Source organism: Phalaenopsis equestris, unplaced genomic scaffold (assembly GCF_001263595.1).
Source record: "Phalaenopsis equestris unplaced genomic scaffold, ASM126359v1 Scaffold000279, whole genome shotgun sequence".
NCBI classification, from domain to species: Eukaryota; Viridiplantae; Streptophyta; class Magnoliopsida; order Asparagales; family Orchidaceae; genus Phalaenopsis; species Phalaenopsis equestris.
The window spans coordinates 111,802-127,571 of record NW_018164721.1 but is presented as its reverse complement, the minus strand read 5'-3'; the positions used below and the strand labels follow the sequence as shown (position 1 = coordinate 127,571).

The 15,770-nt window shown below is 39.2% G+C and overlaps 1 protein-coding gene and 1 pseudogene across 2 annotated transcripts; both read left to right on the top strand.

The window, feature by feature from the left end:
- Window positions 1-3,592: 3,592 nt before the first annotated feature.
- Window positions 3,593-7,966, top strand: LOC110024924 (alpha,alpha-trehalose-phosphate synthase [UDP-forming] 5-like). 2 transcript variants are annotated; one of them, XM_020725119.1, is made up of 4 exons: window positions 3,593-3,633; window positions 4,162-6,179; window positions 7,104-7,377; window positions 7,456-7,966. In XM_020725119.1, exons 2-4 carry the CDS (start codon window positions 4,192-4,194, stop codon window positions 7,777-7,779), a joined length of 2,586 nt encoding a protein of 861 aa, XP_020580778.1. In that variant the 5' UTR covers window positions 3,593-3,633; window positions 4,162-4,191; the 3' UTR covers window positions 7,780-7,966. The 2 variants fall into 2 exon arrangements, with proteins under 2 accessions (XP_020580778.1, XP_020580779.1); XM_020725120.1 differs by lacking the exon at window positions 3,593-3,633 and adding an exon at window positions 3,668-3,749.
- A 6,801-nt stretch (window positions 7,967-14,767) lies between these two features.
- LOC110024921 lies at window positions 14,768-15,546 on the top strand (annotated as a pseudogene).
- The last annotated feature ends 224 nt before the right edge of the window (window positions 15,547-15,770 follow it).

Below are 15,770 nucleotides of genomic sequence, written 5' to 3'. Positions count from 1 at the left end.
TCAATAGAACATTGTCATCATCAATAAATCCTAAACAATGTGATACTGTTACATCAATGTGCTTGATACTGGCATGATGAGCTAAATTTGTGGACAAGAATATCACACTCCGACTATTACAAAACACAGTTAGAGACTCCTGATAAACTCTCAAGCTATCCAGTCGACCCTGCATCCATATCTCTTCCTTCATCACCTTCATGACTGTCATGTACTCAGCCTTCGTAGTAGTCAAAGCAATAGTCGACTGAAAAATCGATCTCCAACTATCTAGACCTCTTGCCAATGTGAAGAAATAGTAAGTTGATGACATGCACTTATATATATCACCTGCATAGTCTGAATCAAAGTAACCAACACACAAATAAGAAATATATGATTGTTTTTCAAACACCAAACAAACATCAACTGTACCCTTCAGATATATCAGAATATTTTTCACAGTTTGTGAAAAACTCATTTATGGATCATGCATGAACTTGCTCATAATACCAACCGCTTGTCCAATATCTGATCTAGTACAAACCATGTCATGCATCATACTGCCCATTTTACTAGTATAACAAACCGATAACATATTTTTTCTCTTATGATCATCTTTAGAATATTGATATGAACTCAACTGAAAGTGAGATGCAATAAGTAGACTTACAGTCTTGAGTCATCAACCACAAAGTTCTTTAGTATCTTTGAATATATGTTCCTTGCGAGACCCAAAACTTTTCAACTGCCTTGTCCCATTGAATTTTCATGCCAAGAATTGTGTGAGCTTCACTCAACTCCTTCATTTAAAAATATTTGGACATTTGTTTCTCAATTTGAGTCTAACTAGAAAATACAATCAACACATTGACAACATGTAAAGGCAAATAGATGAAATCACAATTGTCCAACCTTTAAAATATGCACAATGATTGTATTAACTTTTTATGAACTCTTGTCTCGTCTTTGACAGATCAAAATTCTTATACAACTGTCATGGTGACTGTTTCAACTCATATAAAGTCTTATCAAATATACAAAATAAGTCTTTTGAGGCTCCATATGCAGGCAATGTAACATATAGATCTGCTCTTGTAATTCCTCATTTAGAAATGTATCTTCATAGTATGTTGCGCTAAAATTAAACCAAACTATGCTACAAGCTCTAAGATAACACGGATCAAGAGATCCTTGACTACTGAGGAAAGCACCTCGTCATAGTCAGTCCCTTCTCGTTGCACAAAGTCTTTTGCGACTAACATTTCCTGGTATCACACATCAGTTCCATAAGAAATTTTCTTCTTTGCATACATCAATTTGCACCCAATGTCTTTCCTTCCTGAAAGAAACTTCACCAGACACACTATTCCAAAGATACTCAATCTTATCATCCATTACCCCTTTCCAAAGATTACTACCTGAGTTCTCTACTGCCTCTTTACAATGACAAGGAATTTCAGCCTAATGGTTGAAAGTGCAAATGCAATATGATTCCTTCAAGGAAGCTGGTTTTGGCATATTCTGGCACCATGTTATGCTTCTAACAATAGATCTTGAGCATGAACCTCATCCTCAACATATTCTTCCACCTCCTCATGAGCACTGTCAATAAGCACTTTCTAAGCTGCAACTGAATCAGGCGCATGAGTAGGAGTGATGAATTCTGTGGAACAAATAAAGTTGCATCAAACTCTAACTTATGTTGTATATCTGTGGTCCTAATAAGACTCTTCACTTGATTTAAGTCCAGAGGTTTCAACAAGCTCAGCTCATCAACTAAAACATTCATGCTAATGACAATCTTCCTCTCTACCTGCTCGTAAAGTTTGAAACTCTTAACTATAAACCTGGAGCTAATGAAGATCGTCTTCTTTGCTCACAGTTCCAATTTATCATTCTACACATGATAGTAAGCCAGACATCCAAACACTATCATATGCTCATAATCTCTACCAAGACACCTCGAACATATTGTGATCTTTTTTTTCCAATAGTTGCAAAAGGTAGACGTATCACAAAGCGAAAAGCATAGTCTATAGCCTTAATCCAATAAACTCTATTCATCCCAGCATTAGACAACATACATCGAATTTTCTTCACTAAAGTCAAGCTGACCGAATTAGCCTTATCGAGTCGAAGTCAGGCTAGCCCAATCACCAAGTTATAGGACAGCTGAACAATAGACTCATATATATAAAATAACTAAAATATCTTATAACGCCCCAATTAAAATAGTGACAAAAATATAATATCACATGTTATGCCCACTCCCCTATAAGTATAAAAATTATTTTAGTTTTTTTTTTTCGCACACAAGTCTCTTAAATCACCTTTTTCACTCTTGTACTCTCATTCAAATGCAATCTTTAAAGGCTGATTACTTTTTGGGCATCTATCTCTATCATCTGCTCAACTCTTCTTCAAACCCTAAAGTGTATAATGGACATGAATGAACTTAGCAACATTTGGGTTCAAGTTTTATTTAACTTCTATTCATTGCGTTGCCTTTAATATTTGGAGGAAATAGATTTATAAATTTGCAGCCACTGTAATAAGACAAATCAGGATTCAGTTCACAATTTCCCTTTGCACTCCGCATGAAATCAGAACTAGGAGTGGAAATGAGCCGAATATGAGCGAGCCCAGGCTCAGCTCGTGATCGGCTCGTTTATATTCGTGCTCAAAAAGTGTGTTCGTGTTCGGCTTGTTTGCTTAGCGAGCCGAACACGAGCCGTTCACGAACAAAGAGTTATTTTGACAACCCTAATCACGTAATCATAAGATGTTAAGGATTGATGCAAGATTTAAAACATCATTTGAATCTTATATAATAAATTTTATTCTTTAGTTTTTTTAAAAGAAGTAGCCAAAATGTCTTGTGGTCAATTAAATTTTTTAAAAATACTACTTTTTACATACATACATACATACATACATATATACATACATACATACATATATATATATATATATATAAAATTGATTAGTAATATTTCGAGTCAAAATGAGTCGAACACGAACGAATAAATATTTATTTGTGTTGTTCGTGTTTAACTTGCTAACATAGCGAACGAGTCGAATACGAACTTAACTTTTTAAGGAGCAAAACACTCTTAGTTCGCCAAGAACCAGCTGTTTTGACAGCCCAATCAGAACTTCATATAAATGTTCAATGACTTTTCTAGGGATCACTACAATCAAAATGTCTAATGACGTTTTAAGAAAAAGACGGCTGAAAGCCAATCATCGCCCGCAAAATTTCATTTTAAATTTTCAGAAATTATCAGATCAAAAGTAAGTTCACCAAACTAGCACCGTTCGTCTTATCAGAAACATTCATCAGACGGTTAGAACTAGTGCTCGTAGCGCGTCGAGCAACGGTAAGCATACCACTCCACTGATCCGCTCATCCGGCATCCGCCCACCCGCACTGATGCGCAAAATGACGAAAAATTGCATTTTGGTGTGTGGACGGCAGCCATCGAAGGTGGCGAAACGCAGGGGAATCGCATGCCTTTATCGTGTTTTGTCTGCTCGAAAGCTCCGAAGATCATCAAGTGGGTGATGGGGAGAGGGAGAGAGGGTACTAGAGAAAGGACTTAAGGTCCCCAGTTCCCTTTCCACCTCCGAACAACCCGCTCTTCAGAAAAGGTTTAGCTTTTTTCTGTAATACCCTATTTTCTTAGCGATTATGTCTCTCTGTTTTTTTTCCCCAATTGATTTGCGCTGCTTCCATTTTGCTGCGGTTCATCTCATATTCAATTTCGGTAACTGGCTTGTTCGCATCTCATTTATTTCCTGGTTTATTCTTTAGAGATTTTTTTTTTCTTTCTGTTTTTGGTCCCCTCTGTGCCTGCTTGTTGCTTTTCCAGCTTAAAGTTATGATTTTGATTTTGGTTTGTTTCATGTGTGAAGTGATTCACTGTTTCTGGAATGAGACCTTGTTATGGATCTGTTCATTCTATATCTTTTGTTCTGTTCTTTGTTTTTACGAAGAAAATGTTTTAAAGAGAGTTTGGTGCAGCGTTTTCAGTCTACTTGGGGATCTGTTTCTAGCTTGAACAGACTTGTCTCCTATTTAAACTTCGAAAGATTTTTTTTTTCTTATAATAAATTCAAGTTACCTACCCTGTTATATCCCTACTAGAGATTTAAATCTCATTCTTTGATAAATTTCAGTGTTTCCTGCGTCGACCACAGCCTCCTAAAATGGTTTCAAGGTCCTATTCAAATCTCATGGACCTTGTTTCTGGTGATTCTCTGACCATTGGTCGCGTGGGCAAGAGGCTGCCTAGAGTAATGACTGTGGCTGGTATCATCTCTGATCTTGATGAGGAGAATACAAACAGTGTGGGTTCTGATGCTCCTTCTACAGTTTCCCAGGATAGAGTAATTATCGTAGGCAATCAACTTCCTCTCCGTGCTCAACGCAGGCCTGATAACCATGGCTGGAACTTTAGCTGGGATGAAGATTCTTTGCTTCTTCAGCTCAAAGATGGACTTGGAGAAGATGTTGAAGTTATCTATATCGGTTGCCTTCGAGAAGAGATTGATCCAAAAGAACAAGATGACGTCTCACAGACACTGCTTGAGATCTTCAAGTGTGTTCCAACCTTTCTACCACCTGAACTCTTCAGCAGATTCTATCATGGTTTCTGTAAGCAGCAATTATGGCCTCTTTTCCACTACATGCTACCTCTTTCCCCTGACCTTGGGGGTCGCTTTGATCGATCGCTTTGGCGAGCTTATGTATCTGTAAACAAGATTTTTGCTGACAAGGTGATGGAAGTAATAAGCCCTGAAGATGATTTTGTTTGGGTTCATGACTATCATCTTATGATCTTGCCCACTTTCCTAAGAAAAAGGTTTAATCGAATCAAGCTTGGATTTTTTCTCCACAGCCCGTTTCCTTCCTCAGAGATTTATCGAACTCTTCCTGTTAGAGATGAACTCCTTAGAGCACTCCTCAACTCTGATCTTATTGGTTTCCATACCTTTGACTACGCAAGGCACTTTCTTTCTTGCTGTAGCAGAATGCTTGGCCTCTCTTATCAGTCTAAGAGGGGTTATATTGGAATCGAGTATTACGGTCGAACAGTTAGCATCAAAATACTTCCTGTTGGGGTTCACCTGAAGCAGCTTCAATCTGTATTAAGTCTTCCAGAAACCGAAAATAAAGTTACTGAACTCCTTAACCAGTTCAAGGGTCGAACTGTCTTGCTCGGAGTTGATGACATGGATATATTCAAGGGGATTAGCCTGAAACTTTTAGCAATGGAACAGTTTCTCTTGCAGCATCCAGAGTGGAGAGGAAAGGTTGTTTTGGTGCAGATTGCCAACCCAGCGAGAGGCCGGGGAAGAGATGTTCAGGAGGTGCAAACTGAGACTTACTTGACCGCGAATCGAATAAATGAGACGTTTGGCAGGCCGGGTTATGAGCCCGTCGTTCTCATCGATAGCTCGCTCCAGTTCTACGAGAAAATTGCTTATTATGTCATAGCTGAGTGCTGTCTTGTTACTGCAGTTAGGGATGGCATGAATCTCATTCCTTATGAATACATTATTAGCCGACAGGGCAATGAAAGATTGGATCTGCTGCTTCAGTTGGACGCGTCGGACCCCAAAAGGAGCATGCTTGTCGTCTCGGAGTTCATCGGTTGCTCTCCATCTCTCAGTGGAGCCATTCGTGTCAACCCATGGAACATCGATTCGGTTGCGGAAGCCATGGAAACTGCATTGGCAATAAGTTATAATGAGAAACAGTTGAGGCATGAAAAACATTATCGATACGTAAGCACACACGACGTCGGTTATTGGGCGAATAGCTTCTTGCAGGATTTGGAGAGGACATGCCGAGACCACGGAAGGAGGAGGTGTTGGGGAATTGGATTCGGTTTGGGCTTTCGAGTCATTGCGTTGGACCCCAACTTCAGAAAACTTTTTGATGAAAGGATTGTTTCGGCTTACAAGAGAACGAAGAACAGAGCAATCTTATTGGACTATGATGGTGCCATGATGCCTCAAACATCGATTAACAAGACGCCGACTCCCGAAGCTATTGGCATATTGAATAGCTTGTGCCGTGACCCGGATAATTTGGTGTTTCTGGTAAGCGGGAAGGATAAGGACACTCTTGGTGAGTGGTTCTCTCCGTGCAAAAAGCTTGCGCTTGCTGCCGAACATGGCTACTTCATAAGGTAAACTCGTCTTAGATTATCTTAACTTAATTGAATTGTTGAATCTTGATTTGTACCATTAATCACATATTCACCCCCAAGGAATAGAATATAAGAAATGAGAGAGAGAGATAGAGAGAATCCCTTGTTTCCCAAGGAATAGAATATAAGAAATGAGAGAGAGAGAGAGATAGAGAGAATAGTGAACACCGATAAATAGTAAATTGTATCAATCATGTTGATCTTTTCCATCCTTTTTGGCTAAAATTATGTATCCCTTGTTCATGAAATGATCTCACTATTTGTAGTTAAGAGAGTACAATATGAGGATGTTTTATTTTTGCCACTATTTTGATGGGGTTTTGTATAGGGTATTCTAGGTATTTTCTATCGCTAGACTGTTCTCTTGCTTGTTTGGCTGAGCTTCAATGGCTTCAGCTCGAGAGGGTCAGTTCAATTGGCTAAGCTTAGTCGGTATTGTTGGTCGCTGAGCTAGTTTGGATTTCGGTCCTTGATAATAGATGAAGAAGCTTCTGGACACTTCCAATATGATTGGAGATGTTGAGGGGCTAGATCTTCTCTCAAGTCGGCTTCTTCATGGCTTCTCTTTTATGGCCGTGACTAAGTTAGCTTTGGCTTTACTTGTTGTGGCTCGGACGAATACGTTCGATCAGATAAGTGGATTTCTTGGTTGTTTGTGGGACTTCCATTGTCAGCTTCTTCATGGCTTCTATTTTCTAGCCGTGACTAAGTTGGCTTTGGCTTTACTTGTTGTGGCTCGGACGACTACATTCATCGGGATCAACACCAACACATTTTAGATGTACATGAACGTTCTTTTTTGTAGATGTTAACGTAAAAAACTTGCTTTTTGGATACGAATATATGATCTCAAGTCTAAGGAATGTTTTCTATTGCTGCTTTTAATTTGTTATATATTTTCAGGCAAAATCAAGACTCGGAATGGGAGACACATGTGGCCGTATCTGATTTCGGCTGGAAACAAATCGCTGAACCTGTTATGAAATTATACACAGAAACAACTGATGGATCGAGCATAGAAGCTAAAGAAAGTGCATTGGTTTGGCACTATCAGTATGCAGATCCTGATTTTGGTTCATGCCAGGCCAAAGAACTTCTAGATCACCTGGAAAGTGTTCTATCCAATGAGCCCGTTTCTGTGAAGAGTGGCCAACATTTTGTAGAAGTAAAACCTCAGGTATATTGAAATTACAGTCTCCACCCTGGTTAATTTTCTGCAAAATGTTTCCCCTCTTATATGAAAAACTGTTTGCAGGGTGTCACAAAGGGCATAGTTGCAGAGTGCCTTCTCTCATTGATGCAGAAGAAGGACAAGCTTCCCGATTTCGTTCTATGCATTGGTGATGATAGATCTGACGAGGATATGTTTGAGGTGATCAACAGTGCAAGGGAAGGACTCACCTTATCGCCTGTCGCCGAAGTGTTCGCCTGCACCGTTGGGCAGAAGCCGAGCAAAGCAAAATATTATCTCGAGGATACGATGGAGATTATGAGAATGTTGCAGGGCCTCGCCATGGCTTCAAACCAAATGGCGCTTGTTTCTTCTTCCCAGTCTCTCAGTATTCTTCAAATCATGTAATCCATATGTCATGTATATATCTTCTTTCTGCTATATTTTATATGCTTAGGTTGATATATGTTGTGATTTGAGTTGTGCCATTGTGACTTTAGTGGGTTGAGCTGTGCTGTTCTGATGATGCGGTCAGATTTTTTTTTGTGTCAATTTTTTATTGTTTCTATGGTTAAATTTGAGAGTTTGTTCTATCTGTGGAAGCTAATTAATGGAGGAAAGTGTGAAGCTTATTATAATATCTGCTTTAATTAGTGATTATGCATTTGTTATAGACTGTCGATTACGAGCAATGGCTAGCTGGTGACATTTTTGTCTCATAATGATGATGACCATTTTTGTCTACTTGGAAGTTTGTTGATAAGTATGTCTTTTAATATATGTTGCATGTTATTACATTTGTGGCAATAAAAAAGAAGATTAAAGTCTTACTTTGTATGAAAACTCATCAAATAAAAATTTCAATTGTTAGGTTATATTATATTTTATTATATTATGAAATTTATTATATATATATTTATATATATATATATATATATAATCATCATAATCAGACTTGAGCCACAACTATACTTTAATATAAATTGGGCCAAGCATTTGATATAATATTTCAAATAGTTAAAATGGTAACATCCATAACTTGAATAAAACTTAAATGAATACATGATGTAATGTTTATTCATGGCTCTTAATTATGACATAAATGACACACTTCTAATTTTTATGCCTCTTGGAATGCCTCATCTATTTATAAATAGATGAGGGGTTTTGTGGTAGATGATGGGTTTTGTGGGGGTGGTATGACCACTATAAGGAGATAGAAAAATCGAATCAAGAAGATCAAGAGGGGGAAGAAAATTCAGCAAGGAGAGGAAGAAGAAGTGAAGAAGTTTTAGAATTGAGAGAGAGGTCTTGTAGAGAGAGAGAGGTCTTGTAGAGCCATGATGATTCATCAATGTAATGAGCATGTAATTCTTTTTTTGTGCTAGTGAATTTAGTAGTGATTCCCTCCGTGGATGCCTTGTGTTTGCGTTCTTGCATTTCTTTTTCCCTGCATTTTTCTTCCTGTTTTGCCTGCTGCGTTTTCTCCTTCAGTTGTCCAGATTCTACAATTCAATACTTCGGTAGTTCTGTTCTCTAGCTATAGGGATTTAGTCGAAGATCAGGCTCAGGGAGGCGAACTGCAGGTGCTCTTCTAGCAGCAATCAAAGGTGTTTGGCTGTCTCCAAGAACAGTCCAGAAAGTGAATTGCAGCCAGAAGGGGGAAGGAGGAATCGGAGGAACTGTCCAGGTTCCACATACAAGGAGTTCAACATTCCATTTCTTATTTCTTGGTGTTCTTGACGGAGCAAGATTACAATAATTTGAAATCGTAATCATGCTGAAAAGATTTGGACAATATTATTAAATATCTTTTCTATCTAATTCAATCCATAAGGAGTTCTTTGGAACAATGAGGTTGTAGGTGTTCGGCGGAGCAAATTTTCACAATAATTGGCGCCTTCTATGGGAATTCCACCCACGACAATGGGCTCTGCAAAATTCGACATCGAGAAGTTCACGGGAAAGAACGACTTCGGTCTATGGAGAGTGAAATGAAAGCCCTGTTGGTACAACAAGGCGTTGTAGAAGCCTTGCAAGGCTTGGCGGCATTCTTGGCCGACATGACCGAGAAAGAAAAGAACGTGATTCTTGATAGGGCGTATAGCTTAATAACCTGAGCCTTGGCGATAAGGTTTTGAGAGAGGTTTCGAGAGAGACAACAGCTCAAGCACTTTGGACTAAACTCGAGGTACTCTATATGACGAAATCTCTGGCGAAGAGGCTCTTCTTGAAGCAGCACCTATATTCTTTCAAGATGCACGAGGAAAAATCAGTCTCGGAACAGATTGACGATTTCAACAAGATTATCGACGATCTCGAAAACATCGAGGTTAAGATGGATGCAAGGATAAGGCACTGCTACTGCTACTACTAAATCGCTGCTACTACTAAATTTCATTCCTAAGAGCAACGAGTATTTCAAAGATGCGATGCTCTATGGAAGGACGCAAACAATCTCTTTGGAAGAGGTTCAATCTTTGGTCAGAGCAAAAGAACTCCAAAAGAAGCTCGAGACGAACAAAGAAATTAGCGGGGACAGTCTTACCATTAGAGGAAGATCAGACTAAAAGGGCTCAAGAAACAATCAAAGCAGATCAAGATCAAAGAAAGGACAAGACAGAAGCCAGTCGACGAAAGGATCTTACAAGTGTTTTCAGTGCCATAAGGAAGGTTACTTCCGGAGAAACTGTCCGGAGAGGAAGAAGAAATTTCAAGAAAATCCTAAAGATCCTGGAGAAGCAAGCATAGCCTCAAATGAGTATGATTCAGTTGAAGCACTGGTGATCACTGAATCGAAATCCAACAATGAGTGGATCCTCGAATCGGGGTGCTCTTTCCACATGTGTCCTCAGAAGGACTGGTTCGAGACGCTGCAACTGGCAAATGGTGAGTCCGTACTACTTGGAGATAACAAGACTTGCAGGGTGGTCGACAGTGGAACAATTAGAATCAAGATGTTCGATGGAGCCGAACGAATACTGCAACATGTTAGGTACGTTCCTGAACTAAAAAGAAATCTGATCTCTTTAGGTACGCTGGAGTCAAGAGGATAGTGGTTCAAGGCAGAAAATGGTTGCATCAAAGTAGTCAAAGGCTCCCTCATCGTCATGAAAGGAGTTAGGAAGAATGAGCTTTACTCCCTAATTGGAAGAACTGTAATTGGCGGCTTCTCTAATGCAGTACGATCAGAACCTGACAGGACTAGACTATGACACATGAGACTGAGACATGTAAGTGAAAGAGACCTACAAGAACTGTCTAGACAGAACCTGTTATGTGGAGATCAAATCCGTAAACTGGAGTTTTGCGAACAATGTATGTTGAGGAAGGCTACCAGAGTGAAGTTCTCTACCGGAACTCACACATCAAAGAAACCACTTGATTATATACACAGTGATCTATGGGGCCCAGCCTGAACTCAAACTCATGGAGGAGGGAGGTACTTCATGTCTATCATAGATGACTAAACCAGGAATGTATGGGTCTTTATCCTTAAAACCAACAATGAAGCTTTTCAATGATTCAGGGACTGGTTAATTCTCACTGAAAACAAGATGGAAGCAAAACTGAAGCACTTGAGAACTGATAATGGCCTGATGTACTGTTCAGAACAGTTCAATGAGTTATGTAGGAAGAATGACATTATGAGGCACAAGACAGTCCGTAACACTCCTCAACAGAACGGCTTGGCGGAAAGGATGAATAGGACTCTCTTAGAGAGAGTGAGGTGCATGCTCTTAAATGCAGGCCTACCCAAATCTTTCTGGGGCGAAGCTGTCTCAACCGCTTGCTATCTTATCAATCGATGTTCATCGACAACTATTGAAATGAAGACTCCTTTGGAGGTAAGTATGAAAATCTCAAAATTTTTGGATGTATTGCATATGCTAATGTTAGACAGGATAAGCTGGAAGCAAGACCTTTAAAGTGCATTTTCATCGGCTATCCACTTAGAACCAAAGGCTACAATCTGTGGTGTCTATATCAATAGAAATGCATCATCAGTAAAGATGTGGTATTCGATGAGTCCAAAATGGCAAACATGCAAAGCTAAGTTACCAAGAACAGTACTACTAAGGAGGATACTCAAATTGAGGTGGAGCTGCAACAACAACAAACCTTGACGGATCAAGGGACTGTTGTAAATAATCAAGATGAAGCGATAGAAGACCAACAAGAAACTGAACTGAAGGCAAATCAAATGACTACAGGTTGGTAAGAGATATGCAGAGAAGAATCATCAGACCGCCAGAGAGATATAATCATGCAGATTTGATCTCCTATGCATTAAGCATCACAGAAATCGACATGGAGTCTCAAAAGAGAAGGGAAAGACACAAGTGGGTAGATGCTATGGATGAAAAGATAGCTTCTCTGACAAAGAACAAGACATGGTAACTTGTGGATCGACCAAAGAACCAACGTGTCGTTGGCTGTAAGTGGACCTTCCAAAAGAAGGAAGGCATCCTAGGCAGCGAGGAGGTCAGGTATAAAGCAAGACTTGTAGTAAAGGGGTTCACACATGTAGAACAAATTGACTTCAACAAAATCTTCATGCCCGTGGTAAAGCACTGCTCGATCATGATAGTTTTAGCACTAGCGGTTCAATTCAATTTGGAATTAGAGCAGCTAGATGTTAAAACAACATTCCTACATAGGAAGTTAGAAGAAACCATCTTCATGGAACAGTCAGAGGGGTACAACACTCCTAAAACCAAGGATAAAATCTGCTTGTCGAAGAAATCTTTTTACGGATTGAAACAAAACCCAAGACAATGATACAAAAGATTTGATGAGTTTATGTTGAGGATTGTCTTTGTCAGAAGCAGCTATGACAGTTGTGTCTACATGAAGAAACAAGATGATGATATAAGTACTTACTTACTCCTATACGTGGACGACATGTTAGTAGCCGGCGGAAGTAAGGAGGAAGTTTAGAAAATCAAAGGTATATTAAACTCAGAATTTAACATGAAGGATCTAGGACTTGCTACAAAGATCCTAGGGATGGAGATTACAAGAGACAGGAAAAAGGGCAGCTTATTCTTGTCTCAGAAGTCATACACTCAGAAAGTTCTAGCAAGGTTTAACATGCATGGGGCCAAGCAAGTTTCAACACCAATTGGTCAGCACTTCAGATTGTCAAACTCTCAAGCGCCTGAGAATGCAGATGAGAAAAGATGCATGGAGGGTGTCCCCTACGCCAATGGGGTTGGTAGCATCATGTATGTGATGTTTTGCAGCAGACCAGACTTGGCCTACACCGTCAGTATTGTCAGCAGATTCATGGCAAATCCAGGACAAGCTCACTGGAAAGCTCTAAAATGGATTTTGTGATACTTAAAAGGTACCACTGATTTGGGGTTGCTCTTTAAAAGACAGGAGAACAAAGATGAAAAGATAGTCGACTACGTGGACTCTGATTATGCGGGAAGCATTGACACTAGGAAGTCACTAACCAGATTCATCTTCACCGTCATCGGCATTGCAGTCAGTTGGAAGTCCAACCTTCAATCCGTGGTGGCTCTCTCGACAACAGAGGCTGAATATGTTGCTGTGACAAAAGCAACTAAAGAAGTTATGTGGCTAAAGGGCATGGCTGAAGAACTTGGTGTATGTCAGAAGGTTGTAACTGTGTTCTGTGATAACCAGAGCACAATTCACCTAACTCGGAACCAAGTCTTTCACGAAAGGTCTAAGCATATAGACATGAAGCTTCACTTTGTGAGAGATGTTGTAGCCAAGGGTTCTATAGTGGTGGAAAAGATTCATACTGAAGATAATCCCGTCGACATGTTAACGAAGGTTTTACCGGCTGCTAAGTTCAGATATTTTCTGGACTTAGTAAACTTCACTGGGGACTAAGGGCCCCATCGAGGCTAAGTTGAGGGAATCTCAAAAACAAACAAAATGTCTATAGCTGTTATGGCTCTTAATTAAGGCTAATGGCATACTTGTAATTTTCATACCTCTTAGAAGGCCTCATCTACTTATAAATAGATGAGGGGTCTTGTGGGGAGTTTAGGCTATCATAAGGAGATAGAAAAATCTGATCAAGAAGATCAAGAGGAGGAAGAAAATTCAGCAATGAGAGGAAGAAGAAGTGGAGAGGCTTTAGAATTGAGGGAGAGGTCATGTAGAGAGAGAGAGATCTAGAGAGACATGGTGATTCCTCAATGTAATGAGTCTGTAATTCTTCTTTTGTGCTAGTAAATTTGGTAGCGATTCCCTCCATTGATGTGGGTCTAAGGACCGAACCATGTAATCTCTTGTGTTCTTGTGTTTGCGTTCTTGTGTTTTTGCATTTCTTTTTCCCTGCATTTTTCTTCCTGTTTTTCCTCCTGTTTTGCCTGCTGTGTTTTCTCCTTCAGCTGTCCAGATTCTACAATTCAATTGTTCGATAGTTCTGTTCTCTAGCTATAGGGATTTAGCGAGATTTAGTCGAAGATCAGGCTCAGGGAGGCGAACTGCAGGTGCCTTCTAGCAGCAATCAAAGGTGTTTGGCTGTCTCTAAGAACAGTCCAGAAAGTGAACTGCAGCCAGAAGGGGGAAGGAGGAATTGGAGGAACAGTCCAGGTTTCGCATACAAGGAGTTCAACATTCCATTTCTTATTTCTTGGTGTTCTTGACGGAGCAAGATTACAATAATTTGAAATCGTAATCTTGCTCAAAAGATTTGGACAATATTATTAAATTTCTTTTCTATCTGATTCAATCCATAAGAAGTTTTTTGGAACAGTGAGGTTGTAGGTGTTCGGCGGAGCAAATTTTCACAACAATTGGCGCCGTCTGTGGGAATTCCACCCACGACAATGGGCTTCGCAAAATTCAACATCGAGAAGTTCACGGGAAAGAACGACTTCGGTCTATGGAGAGTGAAAATGAAAGCCCTGTTGGTGCAACAAGGCGTTGCAGAAGCTTGATGAATTACCATATAGTTTTTTCCCTCTTATTCTTCATCATCTTTTCTATATTTAATGGATTCTCTTACCTATGGATTGACGAGAAGTTTGATGAATTTATTTCGATCAATTGAGCTCATGGAATATGGTTCCTTGTTTCATTAAATCCATCAGAGAAGAATTTTGAATGTAACTCTCCTCTTCTTTCAAGTAAGTTCACTTCACTTTAACTAAATCGTTCAACATGTTCAAGAACTAATTAGAAAGTATGTAGAGATTGAGATTTTTCTTTTGTATGCTTCATTTTATCCCCTTTGAAACTGGTATTTACCTTTTGTACTGATAATAAGTAGCAGAAAGTAGGGCCAATGTAGTATAAGTTGCTATGATATCATAATCAGTGGAGCTCGTCTGGTATAGATGGGAGGCATGATGATGCATGTATCTTTATCAATTCATGTCCTTTCCTGTGATTTGTGTTGAGGCATGTCATGTTTGACTTTGAAATTAGAGATTGCCCTAAAATTAGATGCAGGCCCATTCAGCCATCTGATCTCCATGTTCTTGAGCAGATTCACTCTTCTTTATTTCCAATCAGGTAAAATTCCCACCATTTATGTTATAATATTATAATTGGATTAGCTTGAGGTTTTTGTTCTCTTATAATCCTTTTTGCAGGTATGATAGGGAATTCTTCCTCAATGTTGTCAATGGCCAAGGCATTGTCTCTTGGGGTGCTGTTGACATAAACAAGCCTGATGGCCATTGTCGACGAGCTCATTGGTTTCATCTCAACACAACTATCACAGTAGAAGTAAGTGACATAGCTACCTTAGTTAAAATTGATAGGTACGTTTAACAGAAAGTATATAGTGTCAAAATAATAGTCCTCTTGACTATTCTATCGGGATCTAAAATTAGTCCTCATTGTGGACTATTTCAATCCATATTAAAAGAGCCCGAGAACTAAAATGTCACTTTTATAAACTCTGGGACTAAAATGATCTCCTGTAAAGAGTCATATAACCATTTTTCTTAGCTTCATTGCTTGTTCGGGAGGTTATAAAATGTGCTTCAAGCATTGAGGTTGCAGAGCAGCATATTTGCATGTTATTACTTACAATTAGCCATCAATATTTTTTTTGAAAAGATATAGTTTAGGCCTGTAAGAAGAATTCCAAATTTCTATTGTATTGATGGACAGCATTATGACTCATTCCTGTTTGTGTTCTTTTTTCGATGGGAACGAACGCGTTGCTCGCCTATGTAAGTAAACATTTTTCAATGAAAATGCATGATTAAATTTTTGCTTTATGTCTTCATGGTATTGAATTTGATTTGCTTGTGTTATTGAATTTGGTTAAAGCATTTAGATTTTTACTCTGCATCAAAACTTCTATAGCTCCAGCTAAAGGATGAGGTATTTTGATAACCAAGCTATAGAATATGTCATTGTGATACTGAATGAATGTGAAACTCTGTCTCATACGAAAG